Source organism: Rhinatrema bivittatum, unplaced genomic scaffold (assembly GCF_901001135.1).
Source record: "Rhinatrema bivittatum unplaced genomic scaffold, aRhiBiv1.1, whole genome shotgun sequence".
Classification (NCBI taxonomy): Eukaryota; Metazoa; Chordata; class Amphibia; order Gymnophiona; family Rhinatrematidae; genus Rhinatrema; species Rhinatrema bivittatum.
Window position 1 is genome coordinate 32,789 of NW_021821074.1, and position 15,656 is coordinate 48,444.

Below are 15,656 nucleotides of genomic sequence, written 5' to 3' on the forward strand. Positions count from 1 at the left end.
GTGCATTTACTAACAGGAAAGTTATCATTAACAAATTACTTGTAATTGTGTTGGTTGCGATTTTGGTCTTTTTTATTTGTATGAGGTTACTAGATTTTGTTTTCTTGGTTTTGTTTGCTGTATATCTGTTTCTGTGTTTCTTTGAGTAGTTATCTCCATATTTACCTTTGTTTAAGCAGGTTTTCTTTCATTCATTTCTTTCGTTGGCCATGTTCAGTGTTGTCCGTTCTGGATTTGTACTCTGTTCGTCTTATGTTCTTGGGTTTCTCAGGGATGTATGAAGAGGCGGACACTTTTTTTGTGAGTGTAATTTTTAGCTTTCTAAGGGACTTATGGCTTGATTCACTAAAGCTTTTCTCCCATTCTGCATCTATGGGAAAAGACTGATGAATCAGGCCCTTATATGACAAAGTGGTGTCCACTGAATGTAGGAGCATATTCAGCATCTGCTACTCAGCCACATAAGTCCTGCTTATCAGCTGAATAGCACTGAACATGCTTTAAATATTGGACCCATTGTGTATACTGTAGAATATTTCTGAGCTACTACATTGACATGATGCAAAAATCAGATTTGGTGAAATTTATCACAAAAGTGAAAGCCCATTTGTTCTATGTCTTATTTCTCCATCCTTAATTTCAACAAGAATGTGATTCAAACATTTACCTTAAAATCCTGTTCTTCCTATGAGTTTTTTTTTTTTAATCCTTCCTTACTTACTCACTACAAAGTCTACAGAAATAAGGAATATAAAATGGTAAACCTGTTTAAAGGAAGGATTCCACAAGATGGCACTTTTGTTCACAAAGAGTTGCTGCCCACTTGAAGCTGAGAGATTGAATTTTCCAACATTGATGCTTCTGAAGTAACCACTGGGGTGCAGGACCCAGTTTATAATGTCAAAGTGAGCTGGGACATTCCCTTCATCATCAAAGAAGATCTCATATCCATCAGGGGTTTTAAAATGAACCTCCTTGATGAATTGGTTGAGCTAGAAATGGAAGCAAATGGTTAGACAATTCTGTTTCATTAGACCTAAAGCCTTGACATTTGGCACTACTGCACACTTGATTCCACATTTATTAATTCAACACTTTTTTATGTCTATTATCATATACCCAATGCATACAACATTATTATGAGCCTAAAATGTGAATAGATGTGATACCTGAATGAGTAAGTAGTAAGAGAACATATATTTCAGAAAGATGAACCAAGTATAGTCTGAATCATATAAAACTAGCAAAGATCTAGCATCATAATGGAGCATAGGAAGGATTAGAAATGGGTTTGCAGAGACTTTCCCACTTTAGAAGTGATGATCACATGTCATACAAACTCCTCCCAACTAATTTAGATGTATAATTCCCATCTGTGAGGTACTCTACAAGAAATTCCCTCAGACCACCTTAAGGGACCAGCCTTAATTCCCATGGAAACTGGAGCCTTAGTTCAGGTTCTGACTATAGGGCAGCAGCAACTGCAGAACGCCCTGCAAATCCAAATTGACCAGAAGCAGGTGCTGTGAGAAAACTTATGCAGTGAACCTTAGTGCTAACTTAGGCTTAGATTTAGTATTTTGCTATAAATATAGCAAGCATAGCGCCCATTATAAAAAAAAAAAAAAGGGAGCGTGGCTAAACAAATGTCCATCTACTATTTATAACACTGTAAAAGGGGGGTACTGTAAAGTGGGATAGACTTAGGAGGCACTTTTATGACCACAAGAGAGAGAGAGAGAGAGAGAGAGAGAGAGAGAGAGACTGGCCATAATGTCATTCCCATAGGTAGGTATTTGTATCCCTATGGTAGGCCCACCTAGTAACTCGAGGTGGGGTTTAGGTAAGAGTGTAGGGGGTTAGAGGCTACTTTGACATTCTACGTGACACCTACATGTCACGTAGAAGTGGAGTGAGGAAACTCACTCCAAGATGAGATTTGGGCAATGTTCTCTCAACCTAGCTTGATGGATTCTCTACCTGGGTAACATCAAGCTAGGTTGAGAGAACATTGCCCTAATCTCATCTTGGAGTGAATTTCCTCACTCCAAAGGTCATCAAATCTTCACGAGACCACTGTTCTGTTCATAGGTGTCATGTAGAATGTCAAAATGGCCCCTACACTTACCTAAACCCCACCTCGAGTTACTAGGTGGGCCTACCATAGGGATACAAATACCTACCTATGGAAATTACATTATGGCCAGTCTCTCTCCCTCTCTCTTCCCTTCAATTCACCTCAAATAGGCCTTACAGGAGACATCACAAAGGGCAATGACACAGCCTAACACAATTCAAAGAGGTGTTGCTAAAATCAGCATTACAGCTATGCAATAGCTCTTCACAGACAGCCTAACCCAGCCCACTCTCCACTCCTCCTATTGTCTGAATTTGCATTGCACCATACGATATGGTGCTATCGCATGTGTTAAACACATTTTTGCATGTGTATTGGGACCCTTACTGTTCAATATATTTATAAATGATCTGGAAAGAAATACGACAAGTGAGATAATCAAATTTGCAGATGACACAAAATTGTTCAGAGTAGTTAAATCACAAGCAGATTGTGATAAATTGCAGGAAGACCTTGTAAGACTGGAAAATTGGGCATCCAAGTGGCAGATGAAATTTAATGTGGATAAGTGCAAGGTGATGCATATAGGGAAAAATAACCCATGCTATAATTACACAATGTTGGGTTCCATATTAGGTGCTACAACCCAAGAAAGAGATCTAGGTGTCATAGTGGATAACACATTGAAATCGTCGGTGCAATCTGCTGCGGCAGTCAAAAAAGCAAACAGAATGTTGGGAATTATTAGAAAAGGAATGATGAATAAAATGGAAAATGTCATAATGCCTCTGTATCGCTCCATGGTGAGACCGCACCTTGAATACTGTGTACAATTCTGGTCGCCGCATCTCAAAAAAGATATAATTGCGATGGAGAAGGTACAGAGAAGGGCTACCAAAATGAGAAAGGGAATGGAACAACTCCCCTATGAGGAAAGACTAAAGAGGTTAGGACTTTTCAGCTTGGAGAAGAGACGACTGAGGGGGGATATGATAGAGGTGTTTAAAATCATGAGAGGTCTAGAACGGGTAGATGTGAATCGGTTATTTACTCTTTCGGATAGTAGAAAGACTAGGGGGCACTCCATGAAGTTAGCATGGGGCACATTTAAAACTAATCAGAGAAAGTTCTTTTTTACTCAACGCACAATTAAACTCTGGAATTTGTTGCCAGAGAATGTGGTTCGTGCAGTTAGTATAGCTGTGTTTAAAAAAGGATTGGATAAGTTCTTGGAGGAGAAGTCCATTACCTGCTATTAAGTTCACTTAGAGAATAGCCACTGCCATTAGCAATGGTAACATGGAATAGACTTAGTTTTTGGGTACTTGCTAGGTTCTTATGGCCTGGATTGGCCACTGTTGGAAACAGGATGCTGGGCTTGGTGGACCCTTGGTCTGACCCAGTATGGCATTTTCTTATGTTCTTATGTTCTCTTATGTAAGGGCCTATTGCATGTGTTAATGGGGCTTTTTGCATGCGATAAGCCCATAATGCATGCAAAAATGCCTTATCGCTTTTTGATAAATGACCCCCATAGTCAGAGTTATGACCTGCAAAATATACAGCAGTGCAGATTTTGTGTCATTTGGCTTGCTGAAAAGGAAAACAGAAGTAGATTTGTATAATGTGCTCTCTACCTAGGTTGATGCACTCTTTACATAGCTCTCTCTCTCTCCCTGACTTCACCCCAGAAACCTACTGAGAGCGGTGGCTTGGAAGTGGCTGCACACAGAAGGGCAGACAGGGGTGGAGGTAGCCAACATGTTTTTTTTCTGAAACAATTCCAAGATGACCTAGGATACCCTATGCAGCAATGGTTGTTCAGTCACCCAAATCGTATACTAGAGACAGCGTTGGAAATGGTGGAGGCTTATTACCAAACTCAATCCATTAGTGGATTGCTACAGGCTGAGGGGAGACCACCTGACCCAGGTAAAAGATACAAAGAGACCTTGATAGCTGGTGGAGTCAGACAGGATGGGCTTTTCTCCTCAACTGCAAAAAGTAATGGGACTGCCATATTTCAGTTGCAGAGAGAGAGGTCATTTTGCATGGGACTGCCCCCGCAGGGAAGGTGAGCCAATGGATATTAATGCTGTGACCCCACACGTTTGTAATGTTGTGGATCTTCCCAGCTGGGAAATCTCTACTTTTCTGATTGTGGGTAAGCTATTTGTTATTCCTACCCAGGCATTGGTGGACTCAGGGAGTTTAAAAACAATCATTCAAAGAGAATTAGTGAAATGGGTGCAGACTGACTACAACAGTCATGACCCTCACATGTATTCAAGAGGACCAATGACAATATCCAACAAGCCTGCAACAACTGAAGACCCTGCCAGCCAAGACAGAATGGAAGTGGGAGTTTTTCCTTGGTTAACCCTACCCTGTGGTGATGGGATGGGATTATCCATAATTTGAAAACCTTTGGAAACAACTCACAATTGGTTTGTTCAGCCATAACCATGAGAAATTGGCATTTCCAAAATGCTTCCCTTTACAAGACCCAAACATAAAGACTCTAAAACTCCTAAATCCTGGAGGCAATGCCAACAGGACAAATACAGTTAAGCTGCTAATTTAGAGGCATCTGGGGAGGAATTGTTGGATTCAGGGGAAGAGCAGCAACCATCCCAGAATGTCATACCTGGCCCTTTTGAATGGGAAAGGGGGGTGTCCCGGGGCTTCAGATGGGCCCAGAGGGAGGATGACTTCTTTAAGTGGGTGTATGGAAAGCCAGTCCCTGGGACAGAGATAACAGACCCTATTTATCCTTATTTTGTAATGAAAGGGGCCTTACTTTACCAAGAAAGAGAAGGGGAATTGATAGAACAAATCCTAGTTCCCATATCCTATCACCAGAAGGTTATGCAAATAGCTCACAACCCACTTCTGGGGGGGGGGGGGGGGGTCACCTGGGGGAGGAAGAGACCCAGAGAACATTTTGGCTCAATTCTATTAGCTGGGCCTACATGAACAGGTGCAGTTCTATTTCTGGTCCTGTCCTACCTCCCAACTCACTAAATCTGCCAGTGTACGAGCGGTACCTCTCAAATCAATGGTCAGAATTGAGACCCCTTTTGAAAAGGTGGGCATGGATCTTGTGGAGCCACAAGAGAGATATAGTCAAGGAAATAAGTACATTCTGATCATTCCTGACTATGCCACGAGATATCTGGAAGCAGTACCGCTATGGAATATGAAAATCCCAATGATGGTGACTGCCCTAATGGAGGTATTTTTATGACTTGGACTGCCCAAGGAGATTCTGATGGATCCTGGAACCCCATTTGTGTCCAAAGTGATGAAACAACTCATCAGCTTGCTCAAGGGGAAACTATTATACACTAATCTTTACTGGAACACAGGATTTGGTGCAAGAGGTAACAGTGTTAGAGCCACTTGGCAATAGTGATCACAACATCATCCAATTTGACTTAATAACTGGAGGGAGCACAAAAAATAAATCTACTGTGACCACGCTTAACTTTCAAAAAGGTGACTATGTTAAAATGAGGAAAATGGTTAGGAAAAAACTGAAAGGAACAACTGCAATGGTTCAGGCATGGATGTTGTTTAAAAATACCATCTTGTAAGCCCAGATCAGATGTATACCAGACATTAGAAAAGGTGAAAGGAAGGCTAAACGACTACCCGCATGGTTAAAGATGAGATGAGAAAGGCTATAATATCTAAAAGAACATCTTTCAAGAAATGAAAATAGGATCCAAATTAAGAAAACAGGAAACAGCATAAGCACTGGCAGGAAGGCAAAGAGAGAATTTACCATGGAAGCAAAAACTCTTAATAAAAGATTTTTCAGCTACATTTGTGGTAAAAAGACTATGAGGGAGTCATTTGGTCCATTAGATGATCAAGAGGTAAAAGAGGCACTTAGGGATGACAAAGCAGAGAGAATAAATTAATTATTTGCTTCAGTATTCACTGAGGAAGATGTGAGATATAATCATGCCAGAAATGATGTTCAAAGGTGATGATTCAGAAGAGCTGAAACAAATCTCAATGAACCTGGAAGATATCCTCAGGCAAATTGACAAACTAAAGAGTAGAAAATCACCTGGACCAGACAGTATACATCCCAGAGTGCTGAAAGAACTAAGAAATTAAATTGTGGACCTGCTACTGGAAATTGGTAAACTATCAGTAACATCATCTATGTTACCTGAAGACTGGAGGGTTGCTAATATAATGCCGATTTTTAAAAAGAGATCAAGGGGTGAAGCTGGAATCTACAGACCAGTGAGTCTGACATCTGTGCCAAGCAAAATGGTAGAAATTATCATAAAGAACAAAATTGCTGAATATATAGATAAGCATAGTTTAATGGAACAAAGACAACATGGATTTAGCCAAGGAAAGTCTTGCCTACAAATTTGCTACATTGTTTTGAGAGTGTAAGTAAACATATGGATAAAGGTGAGACAGTTGATATAGTGTGGATTTCCAGAAAGCATTTGAAAAAGTATCTCATGAGAGATTTCTTAGGAAATTAAAAAGTCATGGGAAAGGGGGCAGTGTCCTGTTGTGGATTGCCAACTGGTTAAAAGATAGAAAACAGAGACTAAGACTAAATGTAAATATTCCCAATGAAAAAGGGTGAATAGTGGAGTGCCCCAGGGATCTGTTCTGGGACCACTGCTTTTTAATATATTTAAAAAAAGACCTGGAAATAGGAACACCAAGTGAAGTAATCAAATTTTCCAAAGACCACAAAATTCAATTGCAAGAGGATTGTGAGAAATTGCAAGAGAACATTGCAAAATTGGGAAATTGGGTGTGCAAATGAAAAGGAAACTTAACGTGTACAAGTGCTAAGTGCTGCACTTAGGGAAGGGTAATCCAAATTATAGCTTACATAATGCAAGTATCCACATTAGGAGTCACCACTCAGGAAAAGGATCTAGATGTCTTCATTGAAAATACATTAAAATCTTCTGCCCAGGTAAGAGGGGGGTGGAGTTAAGATGGCCACTTGCAAGTAGCGTCGACTCAGAGCTCCCGTGGTGAATTTCCTTGCAAACGCTGTTTCTTTGATCACCATGCCGCCAAAAAGAAAGGGGAAACTGAGGACTTACCCCTCCAGCTCCTCAGTACCCCCGGGACAAAAGACCATCGAAGAGTGCGCTCGTACTCACCACAATCGGGAGGAGCCGTGCCCCGCTGACGAAACAGGCAAGGAAGCAGCCGTTTCGCCTGGGGAACTATCTTTGAGCCCCCCCACTCCTAGGATACCACAAGCGATGCCGTTCCGTTCTCCGGAGGAAGCTGTTGCGGAGACACCCAGCGCAAGTCGCTTAGGAGAACCCGCGGAGGGCACAGAAACTGGAGATCTGGACAGAGGAACTACCATCTTACAAGGAGGGCAGACAGCTTTAATGTCGGTGAATATTGTGCAGCCTGGAGAAGCCAGTAATGGTAAGGCTGTTTTGATTCCCACTTCAAATGTTTCCTTGCTATTAACACCGACTATGGAACATCAACAAGCTGAGTTAACCCTTCCTAGTAAACCCGCGGTGGTAACAATGGACTCCTTATGGGAATTGATGGCCCAGCAAAATTTAGTCCTCCAAGGCTGTATGAATCAAATATCTTTATTTTCTTCTAAACTGGAAATGGTTACTCAGACTCATGATAAAAGAATCAAGGAACAGTCAGATAAAATGCAGTTAATTGAAACCCAGATGAAAGAAATGCAGAGAGTGCAAACGGCTACAATACAAGACTGTATTGCTTTAAATAAAAAAAACAGAGTTGCTGGAAAATAGGCTGAGAAGGCTTAACTTAAGGCTGTTAAACTTCCCCAAAATATTGGGAGAGCAACCAAGATTAATTCTGCGGAGATATTTACATGAAATACTAAAAATACCTTTTGAGAGTATACCAGCATTTAATAAGGTCTATTTCCTGCCATTTACCCGGATGAGAGAAGGGATGAGACAGAACCAACTGGATCTGGAAAACCTTACTGACTTTTTGGAGTCATCTACTGCAGAGATCATTGAGAGAGCAACTTTACTGATTTCTTTTATTTACGAACAAGATATGAACGTGATAATGAAGAATTATTTCCAGAACATGGGGGAGAAATTTATGGGCCAATTTGTTCAGATCTTCCCCGATCTGGCAAGAAGCACACAAGAAAGGAGAAAAGGTTTCCCGACACTTCGTAAGGAAACCAGAGAGATGGGGGCTACATATCAACTAAGATACCCTTGCAAATGTATTATTAAGTTTGGTGGTAATACATATGTGTTTATATCTCCTGAACAACTGAAAGTGTGGCTCAATTCCCATAAAAGGGCGATGATAACATCATCGCCTGTTGAAGGTCCAATAACCTAGGAATTTAATTAAAATGGTGACTAGAGCAAGCTAAGAGCAGTTCCTTATGTTTATCTCTGTAAAATATAATGAGAAATCAAAGCTTCCTTAGTTTCTGAATACCCACCCCCCTCGCTTTATATAGGGGACTATAGAAATAATGTATTTTCTTTGAAAGTTATATCGTTTTGTATTAAACTTCTTTTTTCCTTTCTTTTCTGTACAAAGATGGATATGCTTTGTAATTATTAAAAATATCAATAAAGAAAAATTTAAAAAAAAAAAAATCTTCTGCCCAGTGTGCAGCAGCAGCCATGAAAGTAAATAGGGATTATTAGGAAAGGAAAAGAGAATAAAACAGAGAATTTCCTAATGCCTCTGTATCTTTCCATGGTGCGACCTCATTGAGAATTGTTTATTTATTTATTTGTTTAATTTAACACTTTTCTATACCGACCTTCATGGTTGAGAGACCATATCAGATCGGTTTACATCGAATTGGGGAACTGTAACCAAAACAAAACAATAGTTTGAACAGGAAGAACAAAGTTACATTCAACAAGGAAAGTAAACTTGGAAGCATATACTGCTGGAAAGAAAGGCTTAAGAACGTAGTAAATAAATAGTATAAACAATTGCTGAGTCAGGGAAGGCTCTTATTCAGAACTTGGAGGTAGTATGGAGATCCATTGTTCATGAAGGATGTTCTGTTGTCTGTTCTGTATCAGGGGGCTCTGAGAAGGCTTGGCGGAAAAGCCAGGTCTTAAGTTTTTTCTTAAATGTTAAGAGGCAGGGTTCCATTCTAAGGTCAGATGGGATGTTGTTCCAGATAGCTGGGCCTGCTGTCGAGAAGGATCGGTCTTTGGTTGAGGTGAGGCGTGTGGCTTTTGTAGGTGGGGCTTGTAGGGTTCCTTTATATATTTCTCTAGTCGGTCTGTTGGTGAAGTGGAGGTTGAGAGGGAATTCGAGGTCCAGATGCAAGTGATTGTAGATGGATTTGTGGATTAAAATGAGTGATTTGTGAAGGATTCTTTATTTCACTGGGAGCCAGTGTAAGTTACGGAGGATGGGAGATAAGTGTTCTCACATCCTCCGTAATATTGTGTGTATTTCTGGCCACCACATCACAAAAAAGATATAGCAGAATTAGAAAAGGTAGAGAAGGGCAACCAAAATGATAAAGGGTATGGTGCTAGGACTCTTTAGCTTGGTGAAGAGACAGTTAATGGGAGATATGATAGAGACCTATAAAATAATGAGTGGAATGGAGCAAGTAATCGTTAATCAGTTCTTTACCTTTTCAAAATATACCACAATGAAGTTACCAGCTAAAATATTTAAAACTTATACGAGAAAATTTGTTTTTACTCAACAGATAATTAAGCTCTGGAATTCATTGCCAGAGGATGGTGTGAAAGCTATTAGTGTAGCTGCATTTAAAAAAGGTTTGGACAAGTTTCTGGAGGAAAAGTTCATTAACTATTATTAAGGTAGTGTTGCAGAAATCCACTGCTTATTCTTGGGTTAAGCAGCTTGGAATCTATTTACTCCTTGGAATCCTGCCAGGCACTTGTAACTTGGCTTGATCACTGTTAGAAACAGGATGCTGGGCTTGATGGACTTTTGGTCTGACCCAGTATGTCAAGTTTTATATTCACATGTTCTTATGTTCTTAAGGTAAAAACCCTTCATGCTTTTGTTATCATCTCAGATCGATGGCCTTGTTTAGCACATCAATCAGATGCTTAAACAAATGTTGAGGAAATTTGTGGATGAAGATGGCAAATTTGGGTTGCATTGTTACCATATGAGCTATTCACAATCCACAAAGTGACACAGAACTTGCTGGCAGTTTCCCCTTTTTAGTTGCTATATGGCAGGAGACCAAGAGGAATTTGGACATAGCTCCCAAGATTTGTGAAAATGAAAGAAACCCTGCGCAGAACCTCATTGACTATGTGCTCTGAGTGCAGGATCACCTGAAAAAGGCTGGGAAGTGGCCCGCCTATGCCTAGAGAAGGCTCAGGCTACCCAAGCTCTGGGATATAATCATCCTATGGTCCAAAGAGTATTCCAGCAGGGGACACATCCTTGTCCTCCTCACATCTTCAGAATGCAAGTTGTTAGCCCTTTGGCAATGACCCTATGAAGTGTTAGAGAAACAGATCCTGTGGATTACAAATTAGCCCTGCTAGATAAATGAAAGAAAACACAAATCTGCCTCATAAACCTTCTGAAGAAGTGGATTGCATAGGAGTACTGAGTGGTGCAAGAAGGAGAGTTTTGGTCCAGAGGTCGGGCCTTAAGAGGATCAAACCCAGATTCCTTTTGGTGAACAGCTGTCTACTTCACAGACAGCTGGCATAAGCAGCTGGTAGAGCAAGACAAGGAGATCTTCTCAAACCTATCAGGTCATTCTTACCTGGTTCAGCATATGACATCATTATGCTTCCTGATTTGTAGTACGGCAATGACCCTGAGATCAGGCACTGCATCTTTGAGATCAAAGTGAAGGGATTATGGAGGAGTCTAACAGTGATTTGTACTTACCCATATTGGTGGTGCCAAAGCGAGATGGGAACATAAGGTTCTGCATTGACTTTCAAAAGATCAATGAGGTTTCAGAACTCGACACGAACCCTATGCCACGAGTGGATGAACTGATTGAGTATCTAGGATCAGCCCAGTCCATCTCTATCTTGGAGCTTTCAAAAGGCTATTAGCAGGTACCACTCACACTAGCAGCAAAGGAAAAGACTGTGTTCTCACTGCCAGTGCGACTTTTCCAATTTATGGTCCTTCTGTTTGGACTCCATGATGCCCTCACAATGTTTTAAGGTTTGGTGTACAACCCAGATTGGACTATACATCTGAACCAACTCCAGGACATGCTAACCAGTCTGAGGAGAGAAGGACTGATGGCCTACCCTAAGAAATGCCTTTTGGGAAGGCAAGAAATCAAGTATCTTAGCTACACCCTGGGAAAGGGCAAGGTCCATCTGCAGACCTAGAAGATTGAAGAAATCACCAGAGTGCCAATCCCACAAACAAAAGTAAAATTGAGAGCATTACTAGGCCTGAAAGTTTATCTCCAATTACTCTGAGAAGGCAGAGCACCATAGAAAGTACAGTGATCATCTGAAGCAGAGAAAGCCTTCTGAGCTCTGAAAGAGGCGTTATGCTCTAAACCTTTCCTTATAAGTCAGGACTTCACCAAATCCTTCACGCACAGACTGATGCTTCAGAAGTAGCCTTGGGAAATGTTTTAGTCCAAGAGAAGGATCTTCAAGAACATTTTGTGGAATAAATTAGCTGGAATGCATTGGGAGAGGTGTTTCTCTACTGTCGAGAAGGGCATCTTGGCAATCAAGTGGGCTTTAGAGATCTTGCACTACTACCTGCTGGGATGGCAGTTCAAATTTGCAACCAACACCTCCTATGAATAAACAGAAATAAGAAGTCCGAGGATGATGAGTTGGTTCCTGTCCCTCAGCCCTTCAACTATAAGATCTGACACAGGGCAGGAAGGGAGAAGGCCAATGTGGATTTCCTATCCAGAGAGAAGTCCCCTGTACAGGCAGGTGCTCATCTCGGCAAGCCTGAGCTGAGGAGGAAGGTATGTGAGGGAGTCTGAGGAAACTCCCTCAGACCACCTTAGGGGACTGGCCATAGCTTTCTGGCCTGGTCCTCCCTAAGTACAACCCAGCAAGGTATTCTTAGCCCAAGGAATGTCTCTGCAGCCAATCCCCCCCACTCACACAGGCCATTAAGGAACTTAAAAGGTATTACAGTGGGCTCTGGTAGAATAAGACCTGTGTTCTGGAGACACACACTGTATCAAGTGCAACAAGTACAAAATGCCTTCTCTGTATTAAATTCTGAAGAAGTCCTTGAGAAAAAGATTGAAGTGTTATCAGAATCAAGAGAAAAAAACCAATGCATACAGAAATTCCAGATCAGAAACCAAAGAAAAAAGCTCACGGTGATGGATGACTCTGTCATCAGAGGCACTAATCTCTTCCCTTGCACAAATGCAAAGAGAAAAGTGGATAACAAAACTCAACTAAATAGGTTACAAAAGGAGTCCAGGAACAGCAGTAACCTGAACAAAGAAAGCTGGAAAGCTATGAGCACAAATGCTCGTAGTTTGGGTAATAAAATCCCAGATCTGCAAGCCCTAATGGTGGAAGCGGACTTGGACATTGTTGCTGTCACGGAAATGTGGTTTATGGAATCTCATGACTAGGATATGGCAATACCAGGCTATAACTTGTTAAAGAAGGACAGAGAGGATAGGAAAGGGGGAGGAGTGGCTCTTTATGTCAGAAACAATATCCAAGCATCTGAGCTGCAAGGAAGATGGGGCAATGAAGAAGCACTATGGGCCAACTTAAAAAAAGATGGGGCATCCATTTTTATTGGAGTGGCTTACAGGCCTCCAAACCAAAAGGAAGAGCTGGACAGAGATCTGGTTGAAGTCATCCACAGGATAGGAAAGAAAGGAGAAGTGGTAATCATTGGAGACTTTAATATGCCAGATGTAGACTGGAGAATCCCATCTGCAGAATCTAATAATAGTGGAAAAATAGTAGATGCCCTGCAAGTAGCTTTGTTCAAACAAATGGTAATGGAACCCACGAGAGAAGGAGCTATACTCGACTTAGTACTCACTAATGGAGATAATGTCTCAGACGTCCAGGTGGGTGCCCACCTCAGCACCAGTGATCATCAAACGGTATGGTTTAATATCACGAAAAGGACACGGAAAAGAAGCACAAAAACCCAAGTTTTGCTGTTCAAAAACACAGACTTTGATGAAATGGGGAAGTACCTGGAGGAAGAACTAAATGGCTGGGAGAAAGAGAGAGATGTGGATCAACAGTGGACCAATCTAAAAGGAGCAATTACCAAGGCAACTAATCTATATGTTAGAAAAGTAAAGAAAAGCAAAAGAAAAATGAAACCTATCTGGTTCTCAAAGGAGGTGGCTGACAAAATAAAGGCTAAAAGAACAGCGTTCAAGAAATATAAAAGATCCCAAAAGGAGGAGCACAAAGAAGAATATCTGGTAGAACTGAGGGAAATTAATCAAGATGGCAAAAAGTCAAGCGGAAGAGAGGATTGCCAAGGAGGTAAAGAGTGGTAACAAAACATTTTTCAGATACATCAGTGAAAAGAGAAAAGTTCAAAGTGGTATATTGAAATTGAAAGGTGGAAAGGATCAATGTGTGGAGAGAGACGAAGAAATTTCAGAAATATTAAATGAATACTTCAGTTCTGTGTTCACTAAAGAGGACCCTGGAGAAGGACCATCACTAGTTAACAAGAAACTGGAGGGGAATGGAGTAGATGTAACTCTATTTACAGTAGAAAATGTATGGGAAGAGCTGGTGAAACTGAAAGTGGACAAAGCCATGGGGCCTGATGAAGTTCATCCCAGAATACTGAGGGAGCTCAGAGATGTGCTGGCGGGTCCACTGTGTGACCTGTTCAATAGATCCCTAGAAACGGGAGTGGTGCCGAGTGATTGGAGGAGAGCGGTGGTGGTCCCGCTTCACAAAAGTGGGAACAGAGAAGAGGCTGGTAACTACAGACCGGTTAGCCTCACTTCGGTGGTGGGAAAGTAATGGAGTCATTTTTGAAAGAGAGAATAGGCAACTATCTACAGTCGGGAGAATTGCTGGACCAGAGGAAGCATGGATTCACCATTGGAAGATCCTGTCAGACAAATCTGATTGACTTTTTTGACTGGGTAACCAAGGAATTGGATCAAGGAAGAGCACTCAATGTCATCTACTTGGATTTCAGAAAAGCGTTTGACACTGTCCCGCACAGGAGACTGGTGAATAAAATGAGAAGCTTAGGAGTGAGTGCCGAGGTGGTGGCCGAGGTGGTGGCCTGGATTGCAAACTGGTTGACGACAGAAGACAATGTGTGATGGTAAATGGAACTCTCTCTGATGAGAGAGCGGTTTTAAGCAGCGTACCGCAGGGATCGGTGTTGGGACCGGTCCTTTTCAATATCTTTGTGAGCGACATTGCGGAAGGGATAGAAGGTAAGGTATGTCTTTTTGCGGATGACACTAAGATCTGCAACAGAGTGGACACGCCAGAAGGAGTGGAGAGAATGAGATGGGATTTAAGGAAGCTGGAAGAGTGGTCGAAGATATGGCAACTGGGATTCAATGCCAAGAAGTGCAGTCATGCATATGGGGAGTGGAAATCCGACTGAACTGTATTCAATGGGGGGAGAAAGGCTGATGTGCACGGAGGAGGAGAGAGACCTTGGGGTGATGGTGTCTAATGATCTGAAGTCGGCGAAACAATGTGACAAGGTGATAGCTAAAGCCAGAAGAATGCTGGGCTGCATAGAGGAATATCGAGTAAGAAAAGGGAAGTGATTATCCCCTTGTACAGGTCCTTGGTAAGACATCACCTGGAGTATTGTGTTCAGTTCTGGAGACCGTATCTCCAAAGAGACAGAGACAAGATGGAGGCGGTCCAGAGAAGGGCGACCAAAAAGGTGGAAGGTCTTCATCAAATGACTTATGAGGACAGATTGAAGAATCTAAATATGTACACCCTGGAGGAAAGGAGGAGCAGAGGTGATATGATACAGACTTTCAGATACTTGAAAGGTTTTAATGATCCAAAGACAACGACAAACATTTTCCGTAGGAAAAAAATCATCAGAACCAGGGGTCACGATTTGAAGCTCCAGGGAGGAAGATTCAGAACCAATGTCAGGAAGTATTTCTTCATGGAGAGGGTGGTAGATGCCTGGAATGTCCTTCCGGAGGAAATAGTGAAGACCAGAACTGTGAAGGACTTCAAAGAGGTGTGGAATAAACACTGTGGATCCATAAAGTCAAGAGGCCGTCAATGAAGAGTGGGTGGCTCGCCAGAATGATGGCTACTGCCTAGAGATAATACCCTTATTCAATAAACATAACATGGTTACTGTGACTCCAACATCACTCTAAGCTTCAAGCAAGAGGAAATGTGGAAAAAAGGATTTGCACTCACAAAGTGGGGAGTAGCTGCCTTGTTACGGCGGTTACTACCCCAAACCAAATAAGCCTGATACTTCACTTTCAATGCATATCCAGCATAGCTCTCTGCTTCAACAGCAGGGGAGAAGAAAAACTGATACTTCACGCATATCCAGCATAGCTCTCTGCTTCAACGGCAGGGGAGAAGAAAACCTGATACTTCACGCATATCCAGCACAGCTCTCT

At 41.7% G+C, this 15,656-nt stretch overlaps 1 protein-coding gene across 1 annotated transcript in view; it reads right to left on the reverse strand.

Moving 5' to 3' along the window:
- LOC115082433 (vomeronasal type-2 receptor 26-like) overlaps positions 1-15,656 on the reverse strand; it is a gene marked incomplete at its 5' end in the record, with an annotated part of 36,083 nt that overhangs the window by 11,525 nt on the left and 8,902 nt on the right. The window contains one exon of the mRNA XM_029586664.1: positions 765-992. Within this exon, the coding sequence (XP_029442524.1) occupies positions 765-992 (228 nt within the window). The remainder of the gene's footprint in view (positions 1-764; positions 993-15,656) is intronic.